The sequence below is a fragment of the Rhinoraja longicauda genome, chromosome 40, assembly GCF_053455715.1.
Source record: "Rhinoraja longicauda isolate Sanriku21f chromosome 40, sRhiLon1.1, whole genome shotgun sequence".
Taxonomy (NCBI): Eukaryota; Metazoa; Chordata; class Chondrichthyes; order Rajiformes; family Arhynchobatidae; genus Rhinoraja; species Rhinoraja longicauda.
Genome location: NC_135992.1, coordinates 7,186,376 through 7,207,173, shown reverse-complemented (window position 1 = coordinate 7,207,173; position 20,798 = coordinate 7,186,376). Strand labels below are relative to the sequence as shown.

The 20,798-nt window shown below is 51.3% G+C and overlaps 1 protein-coding gene across 1 annotated transcript in view; it reads left to right on the top strand.

Annotated features, from left to right (window-relative positions):
* Positions 1–20,798, top strand: part of LOC144611390 (voltage-dependent T-type calcium channel subunit alpha-1I-like) — a 382,459-nt gene that overhangs the window by 255,406 nt on the left and 106,255 nt on the right. Inside the window, exons 12-15 of the mRNA XM_078430461.1 lie at positions 1,274–1,467; positions 3,442–3,849; positions 13,818–13,918; positions 15,588–15,711. Of these exons, the coding sequence (XP_078286587.1) occupies positions 1,274–1,467; positions 3,442–3,849; positions 13,818–13,918; positions 15,588–15,711 (827 nt within the window). The remainder of the gene's footprint in view (positions 1–1,273; positions 1,468–3,441; positions 3,850–13,817; positions 13,919–15,587; positions 15,712–20,798) is intronic.

The following is a 20,798-nucleotide window of genomic DNA, read 5'->3' as shown; positions in this document are numbered from 1 at the left end:
ATGACCCCTGGCAGTGCATTCCAGGCCCACACCACCACTCTCTGTGTGAAAAAAACTTGGCCCACCCATCTCCATGAAACTTCCCCTCTCTCAGCTTATATCTATGCCCTCGAGTCTTGGACAATTTCCATCCTGAGAAAAGGCTCTGACTGTCTTCCCTATCCAGACCTCTCATCGTTTTCTATACTTCTCTCAGGTCTCCCCTCAACCTCCGACGCTCCAGAGAAAACAATCCTAATCTATCCCACCTTTAAGAAACATTTAGATCAACGTTGAAGAAACATTTAGACAGGTACATGGACAGGACAGGTTTAGAGGGATGTGGGCCAAACGCAGGCAGGTGGGACTAGTGTGGATGGGGCATATTGGCCTGTGTGGGCAAGTTGGGCCGAAGGGCGTGTATCTCCGCTATAAGACTCTATGACTCCATGATTCGACCTTCTCTCTGCAGCTGAAACCCAGTCACGGAGTGTTTAACTCTTTCACAGAGCTGGCATGGAGGATAAGTGGGCCAAATGTAGAGGTGCCAACTATCTCACTCCCAAATAAGGGACAAAGTGACGTCACCGCCCCGCGCCCCATGTGACCTCACCCAGCCAGCGGCCACGTGCTCCCGCTCCACCAATGGCGGCCGCCTGGGCCGGGAGGTGGGTTGCCACGCAACCTCCGTTAAGCGGCGCCCGGGCCTACACTGTCCGGACCTACTGTGGCCCCCGGACCTACAGCGTCCAGACCTACAGCGTCCGGACCTACAGCGTCCGGACCTACAACGTCCGGGCCTACAGCGTCCGGACCTACAGCGTCCAGACCTACAGCCTCCGGGCCTACAACGTCCGGGCCTATAGCGTCCGGACCTACAGCGTCCGGGCCTACAGCGTCCGGACCTACAGCGCCCAGACCTACAGCGTCCGGGCCTACAGTGTCCGGGCCTACAGCGTCCGGGCCTATAGCTTCCAGTCCTACAGCGTCCGGACCTACAGCGGCACGCGGGCCTAATACGGGACAAGGGCGGTCCTGTACGGGACAAAATAATTTAGCCCAAAATATGGGGTGTCCCGGCTAATACCGGACAGTTGGCAACCCCTAGCCAAATGGCCTACTGTGGGTTTCTGCATGAACTGTGTATGGACCGGGCAGTGAGACGTGGGCACTCCGAGGGTGAAGTGGCAGATAGGACGGTTGTGTTGTGTTCCAGCTCAGGTACGGAGCTGTGGCAGCAGCATTCCAGGTCACTGTCTAATCCCGGTTGTCCCTGTGTTTGTCGTGGACTCAGAGGTGAAGGGGTGTGCGATCGCCATGACCCCCAACGGCCACCTGGACCTGTCTCCCCAGAACCAATCCATCGGATCGGGAATGATGATGTCATCGCGGATATCACTGCAACCCGAGAACTTCCGCAGCTTCACGGGCTTGAGGAAAAGCAGCATGACCTCTCTGACCAAGGTCAGCTTCGACCAGAAATCATTGGTAAGAACCGTGTGCTGAACGTAGGACTCACAGCAGTGCACCACAGGAACAAGCCCTTTGACAACGTCTGTGCCAAACACGATGCCAAATTAAACGAAAAGATCTTAGAACTTACGGTGGCGCGGCGGTAGATTTGCTGCCTTACAGCGCCAGAGACCCAGGTTCGATCCCATCTACGGGCGCTGTCTGTACGGAGTTTGTACGCTCTCCCCGTGACCTGCTTGGGTTTTCTCCGAGATCTTCGGTGTCCTCCCACACTCCAAAGACGTGCAGGTTTGTAGATAAATTGGCTTGGGGTAAAAGTAAAAAATTGTCCCTAGTGTGATTGTCTCATGGCCCGGGCGGCCGCCATTGGTGGAGCGGGAGCACGTGGCCGCTGGCTGGGTGAGGTCACGTGGAGCGCGGGGCGGTGACGTGACCCTTTGTCCCTTCTTTGGGAGTGAGGAAGTTGGCAACCCTACCAATACGGTCCCATACGAGACAAACTAATTTAGGCCCAAAATACGGGACAGTTGGCAACACTAGGTAGTGGGGGAAGGGTAAGATGGGCGAGGTGGGGGTGCTAAACAAATTGTTGTCGTTTATCACTATTAAACACAGCGAGCATTTATTGTGCCTGGTACTTAACAGTAAGGGTACTTACACCAATGATCGATTAATACTGATGGCACTCACATTCTCAACGCTCGAGTGTAGATTAAACTCTCCATTAACCTACTCCAGTGCATTTGGGATGTGGGACGATGAATATTAATATTTCAACTGAATTCTCCGCGGATAGGACAGGAATAGTGAGCCTGATCCAGTCTCCACGAATGCTGTGGGCAAACTGCAAGAAGAGATGCCCATTTAGGGTGGCACGTTGGTAGAGTTGCTGCCTCACAGCGCCGGAGAAAACCCGGGTTCGATCCCGACTGCGGGTGCTGTCTGGACGGAGTTAACACCTTCTCCCTGTGACCGCGCGGGTCTTCATCGGGTGCTCCGGTTTCCCCCCACACCTTAAAGACGTGCAGGTCTGCAGGCTAATTGGCCTCTCTAAATTGTCCCCCAGTGTGGAGGATGGAACTAGTGTACGGGGTAGACAAAAATGCTCAGCAGGTCATGCTGCATCTCGGAGAGAAAGAATGGGTGGCGTTTCGGGTCGAGACCCTTCTTCAGGGTTAGGGTCACGGGGCGGCACGGACTCAGTGGGCCGAAGGGCCTGTTTCCACGCTGTATCTCTAAACTGCACAATGGACCCCTCTCATCCAACAGTGCAGTGTGCCCTGAGTAATAACTCTCCAACCAAGAGGCTCTCTTTCAGCACTGACCTGCAAAACTAAATTGCTCTCTCCAGCATTGTCCTACTAACAGTCCACTCCTCTTTCAATGCTGTCTCTCAGTACTGCCCCTCTGACAATCAAGTGCTCTGTCACCAAACAGTGAATGTATTAACATTGCCCTCTAACCGTGTTTGTCAGCACCTTCGTCTAATTCTATACGCTGCTAACTTCCTGTTCTCTCTTAGGGTTTTCTCAGGTATAGCTCAGGGTTGCCAACTTTCCCACCCCCAAATAAGGGACAAAAGGTGACGTCCCATGTGACCTCACCCAGCCACCAGCCACGTGCTCCCGCTCCGCTAATGGCGGCCACCCGGGCCGGGAGACGGGTTGCTAGGCAACCTCCGTTAGGCGGCCCCCGGGCGTACATTGTCCGGGGCTACAGTGTCCGGGCCCATACTGTCCGGGCCCACAGCGGCCCCTGGGCGTACAGTGTCCGGGCCTACACTGTACACGGCCTACACTGTCCAGGCCGATGGGCCCCCGGGGCTAGTGTCCGGGCCTACAGCGGGACAAGGGCGGTCCCGTACGGACCAATATACGGGATGTCCCGGCTACCACGGCACAGTTGGCAACCCTAGGTTTAACCCCCCTCCCGGTGCTGTAGGGCCGAGGTTGTTGTACCTGCTGCTGAACCCTTGTGTCCTTTCCCCAGCCCAGCCTGCGCAGCTCCCATTACATCCCTTGGAGCAGCCGCAGGGCCAGCTGGAACAGCGTGGGCCGGGCGTCCAGCCAGAAGCGTGGCGTCCACTCCAGTGAGCACGAGTCCCTTCTCTCCCACGAGGGCCGCAAGCCCCCCAGTGGCGACCCCCGGCCCAGCGCGGTCAGCAGCTCGAGCCTGATGCATCGCCGGGCCCTCTCGCTGGACACCCAGGGCTCCTGCGATCTGCCCGAGCTCCTCCTGGTGCCCAACATGCAGCCGGCGGCAAGGAAGAACAGCCTGGCCACCGTCACCGTCGACCACCGCGGGTCCAACGGGACAGGCCCCGACACCGTGAAGGACATCTTCCCCAAGATGAACTGCAGGAAGGACAGGGGCGTCTACGATGAGGAGATCGACTATGTAAGTATAAGAAAATAACTGCAGATGCTGGGACAAATCGAAGGTATTTATTCACAAAATGCTGGAGTAACTCAGCAGGTCAGGCAGCATCTCGGGAGAGAAGGAATGGGTGACGTTTCGGGTCGAGACCCTTCTTCAGACTGATGTCAGGGGGGCGGGACAAAGGAAGGATATAGGTGGAGACGGGAAGACGGTGGGAGATCTGGGAAGGAGGAGGGGAAGAGAGGGACAGGGGAACTATCTAAAGTTGGAGAAGTCGATGTTCATACCACTGGGCTGCAAACTGCCCAGGCGAAATATGAGGTGCTGTTCCTCCAATTTCCGGTGGGCCTCACTATGGCACTGTAGGAGGCCCATGACAGAAAGGTCAGACTGGGAATGGGAGGGGGAGTTGAAATGCTCGGCCACCGGGACATCAGATTGGCCAACGCGGACCGAGCACAGGTGTTGAGCGAAGCGATCGCCGAGCCTGCGTTTGGTCTCGCCGATGTTAGTGCACTCTTTGCCACTTCGTAGAACGCAGAAAAGTACAAATGTGCCGGAAGGCAATGCAGAAGAAAGCAATCTCAATGCTATTTCATATGCATTTATTTCAAGAGGGCTTGTGTACAAAAACAGGGACGTAATGCCGAGGCTCCATAAGGCGCAGTTGGGGCATTGTGAGCAATTTTGGGCGCCATATCTGAGGAAGGATGTGCTGGCTCTGGAGAGGGTCCAGAGGAGGTTTACAAGAACGATCCCAGGAATGAGTGGGTTAACCTATGATGAGCGTTTGTCGGCACTGGGCCTGTACTCGCTGGAGTTTAGCAGAATGAGGGGGAGTTTAGCAGAATGAGCAGAATAAAACATACAGAATAGTGAGCGGCCTGGATAGAGTGGATGTGGAGAGGATGTTTCCACTGGCGGGAGAGTCTAGAACTGGAGGTCACAGCCTCAGGATTAAAGGGCGTTCTTTTAGGATGGAGATGAGGAGAAAATCCTTCAGTCAGAGGGTGGTGAAATATCAATATCAAATTTGCATTATTAAATTATTGCATCGTATGGGAGGTGCATTCCCAATCTCGTTGTACCCCTGGGTACAATGACAATAAAGATATATTGTATTGTATTGTATTGTATTGTATTGTGAATCTGTGGAATTCTTTGCCACAGAAGGCTGTTGATTAGTTCAGGTGTCAGAGGTTATGGGGACAATAGACAATAGACAATAGGTGCAGGAGGAGGCCGTTTGGCCCTTCGAGCCAGCACCGCCATTCAATGTGATCATGGCTGATCATTCTCAATCAGTACCCCGTTCCTGCCTTCTCCCCATACCCCCTGACTCCGCTATCCTTAAGAGCTCTATCTAACTCTCTCTTGAATGCATTCAGAGAATTGGCCTCCACTGCCTTCTGAGGCAGAGAATTCCACAGATTCACAACTCTCTGACTGAAAAAGTTTTTCCTCATCTCAGTTCTAAAAGGCCTACCCCTTATTCTTAAACTGGAGCCCCTGGTTCTGGACTCCCCCAACATTGGGAACATGTTTCCTGCCTCTAACGTGTCCAACCCCTTAATAATCTTATCTCCTCTCATCCTTCTAAATTCCAGTGTATACAAGCCTAGTCGCTCCAGTCTTTCAACATATGACAGTCCCGCCATTCCGGGAATTAACCTAGTAAACCTACGCTGCACGCCCTCAATAGCAAGCATTCAAGAGAGAGCTAGATAGAGCTCTTAAGGATAGCGGAGTTAGGGGGTATGGGGAGAAGGCAGGAACGGGGTACTGATTGAGAATGATCAGCCATGATCACATTGAATGGCGGTGCTGGCTCGAAGGGCCGAATAGCCTCCTCCTGCACCTATTGTCTATTGTCTATTGTCTATTGTCTATTAAGCCTAGACCGCGGGATAGTCAGTGGCACCAACTCGGCCGACCTGAGGGACCTGGAGGTAGAGTGGTGGGTTAGAAGATTTTTGATATGGGGGGAGGGGGGGGGGGGGCAAGCCCATTTAGGGCTTTGTATGTGAATAGGAGGAGCTTGAAGTTGATTCTGTACCGTACGCTAGTGTGTGTGGGATAGTGTTAGTGTGCGGGGATTGCTGTCGGCGCGGACTTGGTGGGCCGAAGGGCCTGTTTCCACGCTGTATCTCTAAACTAAACTAAAATATGGCCTCTAGTTCATGAAGAATGAAGGAAGCCAACTCTCATCTATTTCACTGTGATCCCCTTCAAAAAACAAGTTACAGTGCAATAGGTAAAACTTAGTGCAAAACTTTAAAAGGTTCTCTTCAGGAGTTCGGCTTGGTCATTGTCAGTGTGTCAGACATACAATATGCTGGAGTAACTCAGCGGGTCAATCAGCATCTGTGGAGGACAAGAAATTGTCAACATTTTGGATGAAAACCGAGTATTAGTTCACGCAGGGTTTCAACGAGAATTCCGTTCCCCCCTCACAAATGCCGCCCGTCCCACTGAGTTACTCCAGCACATTGTTTTTTGGTCCAGATTTCCAGCACCTGCCTGTCGGAGATTGTTGTGGGTCAGTGTATAAACGACGGGACTCAGTTTAGTTTTAGCGGAAACAGGCCCTTCGGCCCACTGAGTCCGCGCCGACCAGCGATCCCCGCCCTGCACACTCCAGGGACAATTTACCCTTATACCAAGCCAATTAACCTACCAACTTTGTCTTTGGAGTGTCTTTGGAGTGTGGGAGGAAACCGAAGAACTCGGAGAAAACCCACGCGGGTCCACGGGGGGAACGTACAAACTCCGTACAGACAGCGCCCGTAGTCGGGATTGAACTTGGGTCTCTGGCGCTGCAAGCGCTGTGAGGCAGCAACTCTACCACTGCTGTGGGTATTGTCCCGCAATCTTTGCCCCTTGCATTGATCAGTACCTGGGCTATGTGGACAGTGAAGAGATTCCACAGACAGCACTGTTTTAAAAAAAAATACAAAATGCTTTTATTCAAAACGAACAAAAATACAGAGTAGGAACACGATCAAAGACTGCCTACCTTGGCAGTTTACAAACGATAAATGATTTTTGTCGAATTAAAATATCGCCAACGTTATCAACAATACGCTCGACCTCCAGCGTCCCCATGGGCACCGCGCTTGTGTTCCCTCTCCAGGGACACGCGGGCACGGACGTAGGCCCGGAAGAGGAGCAGGCAGCCGACTCCAGGCGTGACCATCGACTACCTGGATCTATGAGCGGCCATCTTGGTCAGGCCTGGGAGCTGGCCGACAGCACTGCCAACTCCATGAGTTTGATTGGACTAGTACTGCACAGCCCCCAGTGAGCTTTGTGCAGACGAGTTCAAATCTCACCGCGGCCGCTGAGGAAATCTAATGAAATAAACCCGGAATAAAAGCTTTGTTAAGAATAAGGGGCAGGCCATTTAGAACTGAGATGAGAAAAAACTTTTTCAGTCAGAGAGTTGTGAATCTGTGGAATTCTCTGCCTCAGAAGGCAGTGGAGGCCAATTCTCTGAATGCATTCAAGAGAGAGCTGGATAGAGCTCTTAAGGGTAGTGGAGTCAGGGGGTATGGGGAGAGGGCAGGAATGGGGTATTGATTGAGAATGATCAGCCATGATCACATTGAATGGCGGTGCTGGCTCGAAGGCTCCTGCACCTATTGTCTATTGTCTATTGTCTATTAAGTGCCTGTTTAGTTCTCTGATACCCTGCCGTGTCTTTCATGCGACTCTGAGCTGTATGCGTGGACTCAAGTGGCATGCAGTGCAACAGTTCAATGTTAAGAGGTGTCAGAGCTGCACTACTGAAAACTGCTATCGCAGCGCACCCTGCAGGAGTGACTGGTATCACAGGTCGTCCGTGCAGGAAGGAACGGCAGGTGCAGGTTTTAACCGAAGATGGACTCAAAATGCTGGAGTAACTCAGCGGGTCAGGCAGCGTCTCTGGAGAGAAAATAATGGGTGACGTTTCAGGTCAAGACATTTTGAGCCTATCTTTGGTTTAAAACAGCATAAGATCGTAAGGTCATAAGTGATAGGCGTAGAATTAGGCCATTCAGCCCATCAAGTCTACCCCACCATTCATTCATGGCTGATCATCTCTCCCTCCTAACCCCATTCTCCTGCTTTCTTTACTTGGTTAATTCCCGGAATGGCGGGACTGTCATATGTTGAAAGACTGGAGCGACTAGGCTTGTATATACTGGAGTTTAGAAGGATGAGAGGAGATCATATCGAAATGTATAAGATTATTAAGGGGTTGGACACGTTAGAGGCAGGAAACATGTTCCCAATGTTGGGGGAGTCCAGAACCAGGGGCCACAGTTTAAGAATAAGGGGTAGGCCATTTAGAACTGAGATGAGGAAAAACTTTTTCAGTCAGAGAGGTGTGAATCTGTGGAATTCTCTGCCTCAGAAGGCAGTGGAGGCCAATTCTCTGAATGCATTCAAGAGAGAGCTAGATAGAGCTCTTAAGGATAACGGGTGACGTTTCGGGTCGAGACCCTTCTTCAGACTGATGTCAGGGGAGGGGGCGGGTGTCAAGAGAGAGCTGGATAGAGCTCTTGGGGATAGCGGAGTGAGGGGGTATGGGGAGAGGGCAGGAACGGGGTACTGATTGAGAATGATCAGCCATGATCGCATTGAATGGTGGTGCTGGCTCGAAGGGCTGAATGGCCTCCTCCTGCACCTATTGTCTATTGTCTATTGTCCTTCTCTCCAGAGACGCTGCCTGACCCGCTGAGTTGCTCCAGCATTTTGCGTCTACCTACAGGTGATCTGTTGGGTTTCTCCGTCTGGCAAGATAGAGTCACACAGTGTGGAAACAGACCCTTGCCCACACCGACCAACATGCCCATCTACACTAATCCCACTTCCCTGCGTTTGGCCCATATCCTTCTAAACCTATTCTGTCCATGAACCTTTCTAAATGTTTCTTAAACGTTGCGATAGTACCTGCCTCAACTACCTCCTCTGGCAGCTCGTTCCATTCACCCGCCACCCTTTGTGTAAAAATTCACCCCTCGGGTTCTTTTCTCTCCACACTTTAAACCTATGTCCTCTGGTCCTCGATTCCCCGACTCTGGGCAACATTTTATGTAGGGGAAAAAACTGCAGATGCTGGTACAAATCGAAGGTATTTATTCACAAATGCTGGAGTAACTCAGCGGGTCAGGCAACATCTCAGGAGAGAAGGAATGGGTGACGTTTCGGGTCGAGACCCTTCTTCAGACTGGGCAAGATTTTGTACGCTTCTGTAAGATCACCCCTCATCCACCTGCGTTCCAAGGATTAGAGTTCTAGCCTGCTCAACCTCTCCCTGTCGCTCAGACCCTCGAGTCCTGGCAACATCCTCGTAAATCTTCCCGGCACCCTCTCCAGCTTGACAACATCGTTCCTGTAACATCGTGCGCAAGACTGTACGCAAATTCTCTAACTGTGGCCTCACCAACGTTTTATATAACTGCAACATGGCCGCACAATTTTTCTATACTCAAGTTAACCAAACGGCAGACATTTTGTACAGAATATGGAACTTTGTGCCCTCTTGAGTATTAACCAGCATCCACAGTTCTTTGAAGATGGACACAAAATGGTGGAGTAACTCAGCGGGTCAGGCAGCATCTCTGGAGAGTAGGAATGGCTGACGTTTCGGGTCGAGACCCTTCTTCGGATAGTCAGCATGGACTCAGTGGGCCGAAGGGCCTGTTTCCATAGGCCCTTCCATAAACACTGCAAGAGCGTACAGGTTTGTAGATTAATTTGGCCTCAGTAAAAAAAAATTGTAAGTTGTCCTTAGGATAGAGGTAGTCTAGTGCTTCTTAAACTATTTCACCCTTGAGTCTTTATCACAAAATTTCATTCTCCTTCGACTATATTCTCGTATGTTTTTTTGGCAATTTTCGTCTTATTCTCCCTTGTGTATAATTTTAGATATATTAAGTCAGTCACCCTTCATTCACCCCTCTAGTTTCATTCTCCCCAAATTAATTTGATTCATTCGCCCCTGGGTGAAGCATTCACCAGTTTAAGAAGCACTGTGGCTCGTGCACAGTGCGGACTCGGTGGGCCGAAGGGCCTGTTTCCGCGCGGCATCTCTAAGCTAAACTAAAGAGCTATTCAGTGCTGTTGTCTCCCACTCCTGACGAAGTCTCAGGTGACACGTTAAATCTCCAACCTTTGTAACAGATGCTCAAAAATAAACACATCCACTGGGAGGTGATCTAAAAATACCCTGGGTACATTTTGCTTAAACCAGCTGTATGAGTTTCTAAATTTAATGTTAATGAAGGATGATGAGTTTCAAGGGATATAGATCCGTCTAATAAGCACCTGTCTAGATGGCAAACAGTCATACTTCCACATTGATGTGAATACGTCAGAGGTGTGTTTCTATACAGACCTCCTGAGAATGCAGCCCTGCAGAGCAGCGTGCAAGATGGGGCTTTTTAACGTGCAGGACTTCTTCTTCTTCTTGCATATGGCGTGCACAGCCTAAAGTTGTAGGCCGAGGGTAGACATCCAGGCCAGGGCAGCATCAGTTGCTGGGTGGATGGCCTCGATGCCACCAGGGAAAAGCCTCAGTGGGCAGTCATTCACGTGGGATGTGTGGGATGGTCTGGTCTGGATATCCGCAGTCGCACGCAAGGCTGTCTGTCATCCCCCACCTGTGCAGGTGATGGGCTGTTCTTCCATGGAGGGTGCGGACACTGTTCAGGGTTAGCCATTGGTCGCGATGGAGGTCCAATCCCGGTGGTTTCACTGTGTGGGGTCTGTGATCACCTCTCCGTTGTTGGTGTTGGCATCTTCCCAGGCTCTGGGCCACTCGGTCTTGGGGGTCAAAGTCTTCCAGGGATTTGGCTGAATGTGTGGGAAGGATGCTGCCGTACGCCGAAAGTGGACACACAAATGCAGGAGTAACTCAGCGGGATGGGTGGCATCTCTGGAGAGAAGGAACGGGTGACGTTTCGGGCCGAGACCCTCCTTCAGTCTCAAGGTCTCGAGACTTTGACCTAATTCCTTTTCTCCTGAGATGCTGCCCGGCCCGCTGAGTACCTTGCAGATAGATACCCGAGGGGGTGTAAGAGTCGGCAAGGGTTGAAGCCATGGGAGAACATCAACACGTTTAGAAATCACGGCACATTCCGGAAAAGCAAACGTAATGGATGGATTACAGGAAGGAAAAGAAAAGGAAGAAAAATGGCCATTTTCTTCTGGAGATTTTATTTCAATTTAATTTTTTTAAAGCACTTTAAACCGTGTGATTATGTCTCAACGCAAGACTGCCAAGGGGTTTTGGTGTAGATCCTTGCTGACACAAATCTACGGTGCTGGGTCAAAATCTCGTGAACTTGTTCCACAGCGTTACACAGAGGACATTCTCCAGCTCGCTTCTGGCCCCAAGGGACACAAGGTGCATGTAGATGCCCAGATGAGAATAGACAATAGACAATAGGTGCAGGAGGAGGCCATTCGGCCCTTCGAGCTAGCACCGCCATTCAATGTGATCATGGCTGATCATTCTCAATCAGTACCCCGTTCCTGCCTTCTCCCCATACCCCCTGACTCCGCTATCCTTAAGAGCTCTATCTAACTCTCTCTTGAATGCATTCAGAGAATTGGCCTCCACTGCCTTCTGAGGCAGATAATTCCACAGATTTACAACTCTCTGACTGAAAAGGTTTTTCCTCGTCTCCGTTCTAAATGGCCTACCCCTTATTCTTAAACTGTGGCCCCTTGTTCTGGACTCCCCCAACATTGGGAACATGTTTCCTACCTCTAACGTGTCCAACCCCTTAATAATCTTATACGTTTCGATAAGATCTCCTCTCATCCTTCTAAATTCCAGTGTATACAAGCCTAGTCGCTCCAGTCTTTCAACATATGATAGTCCCGCCATTCCGGTAATTAACCTAGTAAACCTACGCTGCACGCCCTCAATAGCAAGAATATCCTTCCTCAAATTTGGAGACCAAAACTGCACACAGTACTCCAGGTGAGGTCTCACTAGGGCCCTGTACAACTGCAGAAGGACCTCTTTGCTCCTATACTCAACTCCTCTTGTTATGAAGGCCAACATTCCATTGGCTTTCTTCACTGCCTGCTGTAACTAAAATTGTTGCTCCATCGTGTACCGTTTTGGCTGTAGTTCAGGAACAAACAAACAAACAAACGAGAGTTTTAGTGTATAGATATTTGGTCTCCTAATTTGAGGAAGGACATCCTTGCTATTGAGGCAGTGCAGCGTAGGTTCAGGAGTTGTGGTACATAGATGGTGAGGCCGTAATTCGAGTATTGTGTTCAGTTCACAGCGCCATGTTGTAGGAAAGATGTTGTCAAGCGGGAAAGGGTTGCAGAGAAGATTTACGAGGATGTTGCCAGTCATCGAGGGCCTGAGCTACAGGGAGAGGTTGAGCAGGCTGGGACTCCATTCTATGGACCGCAGGAGGATGAGGGGCGATCTTATCGAGATGGGAAAAATCATGAGAGGAATAGATTGGGTAGACACACAGAGTCTATTGCCCAGAGTAGGAGAATCGAGAACCAGAGGACATAGGTTTAAAGTGAGGGGGGAAAGATCTAACAGGAACTTAAGGGGTAACGTTTTCACACAGTGGGTGGTGGGTGTATGGAACGAGCTGCCAGAGGTGGTTGTTGAGGCCGGTGGTATCGTGACATTTAAGAACCATTTGGACAGGGACATGGATAGGGCAGGTTCAGAGGGATATGGGCCAAACGCAGGCCGGGTGTGCAGGGTGGAGCTGGCGTACGGGGTGATCGCTGGTCAGCGCGGGCTCGGTGGCCGAAGGGCCTGTTTCCGCGCCGTATCTCTATTACACTAAAACTGTGCATTGGGTTTTATCCGAAAGGCTCAATGTTATTCTTACAAATTCTAGATTTTTATTCCTGATATATTTAATTAACTGAATGTAAATTCCATTACTCCTGCCATGGTTTCAGAGGTTGTAATCTCCAGAACCAGGGGCCACAGTTTAAGAATAAGAGGTAGGCCATTTAGAACGAAGGTGAGGAAAAACTTTTTCAGTCAGAGAGATGTAAATCTGTGGAATTCTCTGCCTCAGAAGGCAGTGGAGGCCGAGTCTCTGGATGCATTCAAGAGAGAGCTAGATAGAGCTCTTAAGGATAGCGGAGTCAGGGGGTATGGGGAGAAGGCAGGAACGGGGTACTGATTGAGAATGATCAGTCATGATCACATTGAATGTTGGTGCTGGCTCGAAGGGCCGAATGGCCTACTCCTGCACCTATTGTCTATTGTCTGTTGATCATCAGACTAAACTCTGGATTAGTAGTTCAGTCACATTACCATCCTGCTACTTACCAAACTAGGCTTGCCAACTGTCCCGTATTAGTCGGGACATCCCGTATTTTGGGCTAAATTGGTTTGTCCCTTATGGGACCACCCTTATCCCATATTAGGCCCAGGGGGGCGCTGTAAGCCTGGACACTGTAGGCCCTGGGGCCGCTGTAGGCCCGGGGGCCGCTGTAGGCCCGGGGGCCGCTGTAGGCCTGGACACTGTAGGCCCAGGGGCCGCTGTAGGCCCGGACAGTGCAGACTAACGGAGTGTGTTCGGGGAGCGGGGCCGAGTGTGTTCGCCGAACGTAGGTTGTGTAGCAACCCGCCTCCCGGCCTGGGCGGCCGCCATTGGTGGAGCGGGAGCACGTGGCCGCTGGCTGGGTGAAGTCACATGGGGCGTGGGCGGTGACATCACCTACTCTCCCTTATTTGGGAGTTAGAAAGTTGGCAACCCTGTACCAAACGCAGGCCTGGTGTGCAGGATAGTGCTGGTTGATCGCTGGTTGGCGTGGACTCGGTGGGCCGTAGGGCCTATTTCCACCCTGTGCCTCTGAAGCCTAAAGCCTAGAGGTGAATGTGTAATTCTCCAATTCTTCCCTGAGGTAAGGACTGGCTAGCGGCATCTGTGAATGGAAGCTTGCTGCTCACAGCAACTAACGTGCGTGTGTGTGTGTTTGTGTTTTTGTTACAGAGTCTCTGCTACCGAATTCAGAAGATGATGGAGATTTACAAGCCAGACTGGTGCGAGTCACGGGCAGACTGGTCAGTCTATCTGTTTTCCCCGCAGAATAGGTAAGGATATTGTCCTGGACTCATAGAGTCATGCAGCGTGGAAGCAGGCCCAGCTTTCCCACATCGGCCAACATGTCCCAGCTACACTAGTCCCACCTGCCTGCATTTGGGCCCATATCCCTCCAAACCTGTTCTATCGATGTACCTCGAAGGTAGACACAAAATGCTGGAGTAACCCAGCGGGTCAGGCAGCATCTCGGGAGAGAAGGAATGGGTGATGTTTCGGGTCGAGACCCTTCTCGGGAGAGAAGGAATGGGTGACGTTTCGGGTCAGAGATGCTGCCTGACCCGCTGAGTTACTCCAGCATTTTGTGTTTGTCTTGGGTGTTGGTGGAGAGGTGGGATATGTAGGGGCATTGCCAGTAGTTCCCAGCCTTGAGTGCCTGACCTTATTGTGAGGAGGGGCAGAGAGAAGGGTTCAGAGTGATAAAGATTACTGGGGCAAGAGTGGGTTTAATAAGGTGGCACTGTAGCACAACAGTAGAGTTGCTGCCTTCACAACCTGGTTTAGACTTGTACGGATTTTATTTTAGATTCGTTTAGTTTAGAGATACAGGTCCTTCGGCCCACCGAGTCCACATCAACCGGTGATCATCCACACACTAGCTTCATCCTACACACGAGGGATCATTTACAGAAGCCAATTAGCTTGCAAACCTGATCGTCTTTGGAGTGTGGGAGGAAACCGGAGCACCCAGAGAAAACCCACGCAGTCACAGGGAGAACGTACAAACTCCGTACTGACCCTCTGAGTTATTCCAGCAATTTGGTGCCTATCTTCGGATTAAACCAGCATCTGCAGTTCCTTCCTACACGTTTGTCGGCTAATTGGCTTGGTAAAATTATAAATTGTCCCTCGTATGCGTAGAATAGTGTTAGTGTGTGGGGTCAACACGTACCAGGTGGGCCGAAGGGCCTGTATCTCTAAAGTCTAAAGCTCTGGACTCTGTGGCTAGAGACAACACCAACAGTATAACCCACTGGGGAGAAGGCAGGAACGGGGTACTGATTGAGAATGATCAGCCATGATCACATTGAATGGCGGTGCTGGCTCGAAGGGCCGAATGGCCTCCTCCTGCACCTATTGTCTATTGTCTATTGTCTATTGACAGCACCTGTAGTGAGGATTGAACTCGGGTCTCAGTGTCCAGGACTACAGTGTCTGGGCCTACAGTGTCCGGGCCTACAGTGTCTGGGCCTACAGTGTCCAGGATTACAGTGTCTGGGCCTACAGTGTCCGGGCCTACAGTGTCCGGGCCTACAGTGTCCAGGATTACAGTGTCCGGGCCTACAGTGTCCAGGACTACGGTGTCCGGGCCTACAGCGCCATCCGGGCCTAATACGGGACAAACCAATTGAGCCCAAAATACGGGATGTCCTGGCTAACACGGGACAGTTGGCAACCCTACATGTCTTCCCTGTGACTGGGGGCTCCAGTTGCCCGAGGATTTGTCGATTAATTGGCTTCTGCAAAACTGCTGCTAATGTGTAGAGTGGATGAGAAAGTGTGGGATGACATGGAACTAGTGTGAGCGGGCGATCAATGGTCGACGTGGACTCCCATTGCCATGCTGGGTTTCTAAAATAAACAACAGCCTTTCATGACGTTGAGCCACACAATAAGTGTCTGCTACAGCTCAAATTCTGCATCTTTCTCTCTCCCGCCCAGGTTCCGTCTGATGTGTCAAATGATCGTCGCACACAAACTCTTCGATTACATTGTCCTAGCCTTCATTTTCCTCAACTGCATCACGGTGGCGTTGGAGAGGCCGGAGATCAGCCAGGGTAGCACCGTGAGTTACCGCTCAACCTGCGCTCGTCCACCTACCGTCAGCGCGGCGTGTTGATGTTTTTTTATAGAGATACAGCACGGATACAGGCCCTTCGGCCCACCGAGTCCGTGCGGACCAGCGATCCCCGCGCACACTAACGCCATCCTACACACACTAGGGACAATTTACATCTATACCAAGCCAATTAACCTACAAACCTGCACGCCTTTGAAGTGTGGGAGGAAACCAGAGCACTAGAGAAAACCCACGCAAGTCACGGGGAGAACGTACGAACTCCATGCAGACAGCACCCGTAGTCAGGATCGAACCCGGGTCTCTGGCGCCGTGAGGCAGCAACTCTACCGCTGCGCCACCGTGCCGCCCTTAAAGGTAGATAGGGTGGTCAAGAAGACTTTTGGTACATTTGGCCTTCATCAGACAGGGAGGGTACTGAGTAAAGACTTGAAGGTTGAAGACACAAAGTGCTGTAGTAACTCAGCGGGTCAGGCCACATCTCCGGAGAAAAGGAAACAGGTGGCGTTTCAGGTCAGAGCTTTTCTTCAGACTGAAAGTAGAGGGGGGAGTGAACTGGAGGTAGGAAAAGGCCAGAACTAAACAGCATCGGCAACAGATGACCAAGGAAGGGCCCCAATGGCCCATTGTTGGCTGGGGAAGAGGTGAAACAAAGGCATACAGAGATGCCATCACCCTGCTACATAGACTTGGAAGGATGTCGTTAGTAGGGTTGCCAACTTTCCCACTCCCAAATAAGGGACAAAAGGTGACATCACCGCCCCACATCCCACGTCACCTCACCCAGCCAGCGGCCACGTGCTCCCGCTCTACCAATGGCGGCCGCCCGGGCCGGGAGGCGGGTTGCTGCACAACGTCCATTAGGTGCTCCGGGCCCACACTGTCCGGACCTACATTGTCTGGGCCTACACTGTCCGGGCCTACACTGCCCAGGCCTACAGTGTCCGGGCCTACAGTGCCCCCTGGGCCTACAGCGCCCCCTGGGCCTACAGCGCCCCCTGGGCCTAATACAGGGCAAGGGCGGTCCCGTATGGAACAAACCAATTTAGCCCAATATACGGGATGTCCCGGCTAACAAGGGACAGTTGGCAACCCTGGTCGTTAGGCTGGAAAGAGTGCATAGAAGATTTACGAGGATGTTGCCAGGACATGAAGGCCTGAGCTCCAGGGAGAGGTTGGGTAGGCTAGGACTTTATTCCTTGGAGCAGAGGATGATGGAGGTTGATCTTATGGAGCTGTACAAAATCATGAGAGGAATAGATCGGGTGAATGCACAGAGTCTTTAACCCAGGGTAGGGGAATGAGATAGACGTAAAAAAATGGAGTCAGGCGGCATCTCTGGAGAGAAGGAATGGGTGTCGATTCGGGTCAAGACCCTTCTTCAGACGGAATCAAGAATCAGAGGACATGGGTTTAAGGTGAGGGGGGAAAGATTTAATAGGAACATGAGGGGCAACTTTTTCACACCAAGGGTAGTGGGCGTATGGAACGAGCTGCCGGAAGAGGTAGTTGAAGCAGGTACCATAACAACATTTAAAAAGACATTTGGATGGGTACATGGATAGGAAAGGTTTCGGGTGATATGGGCCAGGTGGGACTAGAGTAGATGGGGCATCTTGGTGATCATGGACCAGTTGGGCCAGGGAGCCTGTTTTCGTGCTGTGTGACTCTGTGACTCAGTATGACAGACTTGCATTCGTATAGCACCTTCACAACCTCAGGTCACGTCAATGAACTGTACAGCCGTGAAGTATTGTTTGGACTGTGATGGCAGCTAATTCTTGCTCAGCAAAGGGCGGCCACGGTGGCGCGGCGGCAGAGTTGCTGCCTTACAGCGAATGCAGCGCCGGAGACCCGGGTTCGATCCCGACTACAGGTGATTGTTCGTACGGAGTTTGTACGTTCTCCCCGTGACCTGCGTGGGTTTTCTCCGAGATCTTCGGTTTCCTCCCACACTCCAAAGACGTACAGCTTTGTAGATTAGTTGGCTTGGTATAAATGTAAACAGTATCCCCAGTGTGTGTAGGATAGTGTTAATGTGTGGGGATCGCTGGTCGGTGCGGACTAGGGGGGCCGCAGGGCCTGTTTCCGCACTGTCTCTCCAAACTAAACTAAACTAAACTCTCATAAACACTAAGTGATAATGATCAGATAATATGTATCCCTTGAAGGTAACCATTGAAGGTAACCATCCCTTGAAGGTAACCATTAAGCTTTAGAAAAATCTCCCGTTCTTCAATATTATTACATCCATTAGAGGGTGAAGATGGACTTTAACGTGCCATTCCAAGCAGAAAACTATTAAACCGTGCAGGCCCTGATAGAACCAGTGTACTAAAGCTCTCGTTTGTTTGATTGTTTGTTCCTGAACTACGGCCAAAACGGTACACGATAGCGCGACCATTTTAGGCCCACCTCACTCACCGTCGACCTTTTGGTGCTAATGGAAGAAGTTTCATTGAAATCGGTGTTATATTTTCAAAGCTATTCACATTTTAAAGTTTAAATCTATCTCCTGGGGAGGGGGGGGGGGGGGAGGGGAAGGGGGCGAGGGAGGATATGGGTGATTAAGGGGGGGTTGAAGGGGATGGAGTGGGGGGGAGAGGAAGGGGGGTGGGGAAGGGGGGGTGGAGGGGGGGAGGAAGAAGGGTGGAGGGGGGAGGGGAGGAGTGAGGGGGAGGGGAAGATGGATGGGAAAGGTGGGGAGGAAGAAGGGTGGAGGGGGGAGTGGAGGAGTGAGGGGGAGGGAGGGAGGGGGAGGAAGGAGGATAAGTGGGGTTGAGGGGGGAGTGGAGAGGGAGGGGAAGGGGGGAGGGGTGAGGGGAGGAGGAGAGGAGGGGGGGGGAAAGTGGGAGAGGAGAGGGTGCTGCACCAATGCAGGAGAGGTTTGGGCCCAAAGGGTCCACTTGGTCTAGTTAATCCTAAAACCGAGGCTGAATCTGAATGAAGGTGTGGGAACAAGGACGGCTTAGTATTTGTGACGTTTCTTGGTTTCTAGAGGTTGGGAAGAAGCAATTAGTGGCAGTCAGTTCTCATAAGGGGGGTGTATAGGAAGGAACAACAGTAGCTGCTTTAAACCGAAGATAGACACAAAAAGCTGGAGTAACTCAGCGGGTCAGACAGCATCTCTGGAGAAATGGAATAGGTGACGTTTCGGGTCGAGTCCCTTTGGGAACGTCACCTATTCCATTTCTCCAGAGATGCTGTCTGACTCGCTGAGTTACTCCAGTTTTTTGTGGGTATCCACTCCTAAGGGGGACTTCAGCTATGGGAAAGAGACATTTTGGGCAACCTTTCAGTCGACAACACTGAATGGCTGCCAAAACCCATGCAGCTCTCCCCAACAATTTTAGCCGAGTTTAGTTTAGAGATGCAGCGCGGAAACAGGCCCTTCGGCCCACCGGGTCCGTGCCGACCAGCGATCCCCGCACACTAGCGCAACCCTACGCACTAGGGACAATTTACAATCTTTTTCCGGGGCCAATTAACCCACAAACCTGCACGTCTTTGGAACTTTGGAGCACCGGGGGAAAACCGCGGGGAGGACGTACAAACTCCGTACAGACAGCGCCCGTGGTCAGGATCGAACCTGGGGTCTTTTGCGATGTAATGCAGTGACTTCTACCGCTGCGCCACCATGCCGCCCACAGTCTCTCAGCTAAACGTGTGCTCTCCATTCTATGAATAAGGTCTCACCTAAAACGCAAGGTTCGGCCTCTAGGCTGCATCATCTCATGCCATGTGGACCTGCATGCCCTCAGGTCACGCGCACACCTCAGCGGTTGAGTTGCTGCCTTACAGCGCCAGGGACCCGGGTTAGATCCTGACTGTGTGCTGTCTGTATGGAGTTTGCATGTTCCCCCTGAAAACCGCGTGGGTTTTCTCTGGGTGCTCCGGGTCTCCTTCCACACTCCAAAGACGTGCAGGTTTGTCGGTTAATTGGCTTCCGACTAATGGTAACTTGCCCGTGGTGTGTAGGAGAGTAGTTGCAGATGCAGTTTAATGTGGATAAGTGTGAGGTTATTCACTTTGGTGGTAAGAATAGGAAGGCAGAGCATTATCTGAATGGTGTTAAGTTAGGAAAAGGGGACGTACAACGAGATCTGGGTGTCCTAGTGCATCAGTCACTGAAAGGAAGCATGCAGGTACAGCAGGCAGTGAAGAAAGCCAATGGAATGTTGGCCTTCATAACAAGAGGAGTTGAGTATAGGAGCAAAGAGGTCCTTCTGCAGTTATACAGGGTCCTAGTGAGACCGCACCTGGAGTACTGTGCAATTTTGGTCTCCAAATTTGAGGAAGGATATTCTTGCTATTGAGGGCGTGCAGCGTAGGTTTACTAGGTTAATTCCCGGAATGGCGGGACTGTCATATGTTGAAAGACTGCAGCGACTAGGCTTGCATACACTGGAATTTAGATGGATGAGAGGGGATCTTATCGAAACGTATAAGATTATTAAGGGGTTGGACACGTTAGAGGCAGGAAACATGTTCCCAATGTTGGGGGAGTCCAGAACCAGGGGCCACAGTTTAAGAATAAGGGGTAGGCCATTTAGAACGGAGATGAGGAAAAACTTTTTCAGTCAGAGAGTTGTGAATCTGTGGAATTCTCTGCCTCAGAAGGCAGTGGAGGCCAATTCTCTGAATGCATTCAAGAGAGAGCTGGATAGAGCTCTTAAGGATAGCGGAGTCAGGGGGTATGGGGAGAAGGCAGGAACGGGATACTGATTGGGAATGATCAGCCATGATCACATTGAATGGCGATGCTAGCTCGAAGGGCCGAATGGCCTCCTCCTGCACCTATTGTCTATTGTCTATTGTCTATTGAGAGAGTGCCAGTGTGCGGGGTGATCGTTGGACTCGGCGGCTGTTTCCACGCTCTATCTCCAAAGTCTAAAGGAAAGTCTAAAACTAGAAGGTGTCATCCAGAAAAAGTCTTTGAAAAGTTCTCTGCATCCTGTTCAAGATATGAACCTCATCCAATATTGTCTGGTTTAGCAGTCACTTAGCATGCTTTGCTCCCTTTTCCTTTCCTTGCAAGTGTAATAACTCTGCGAATTGAGAACAGTTAATGTGCG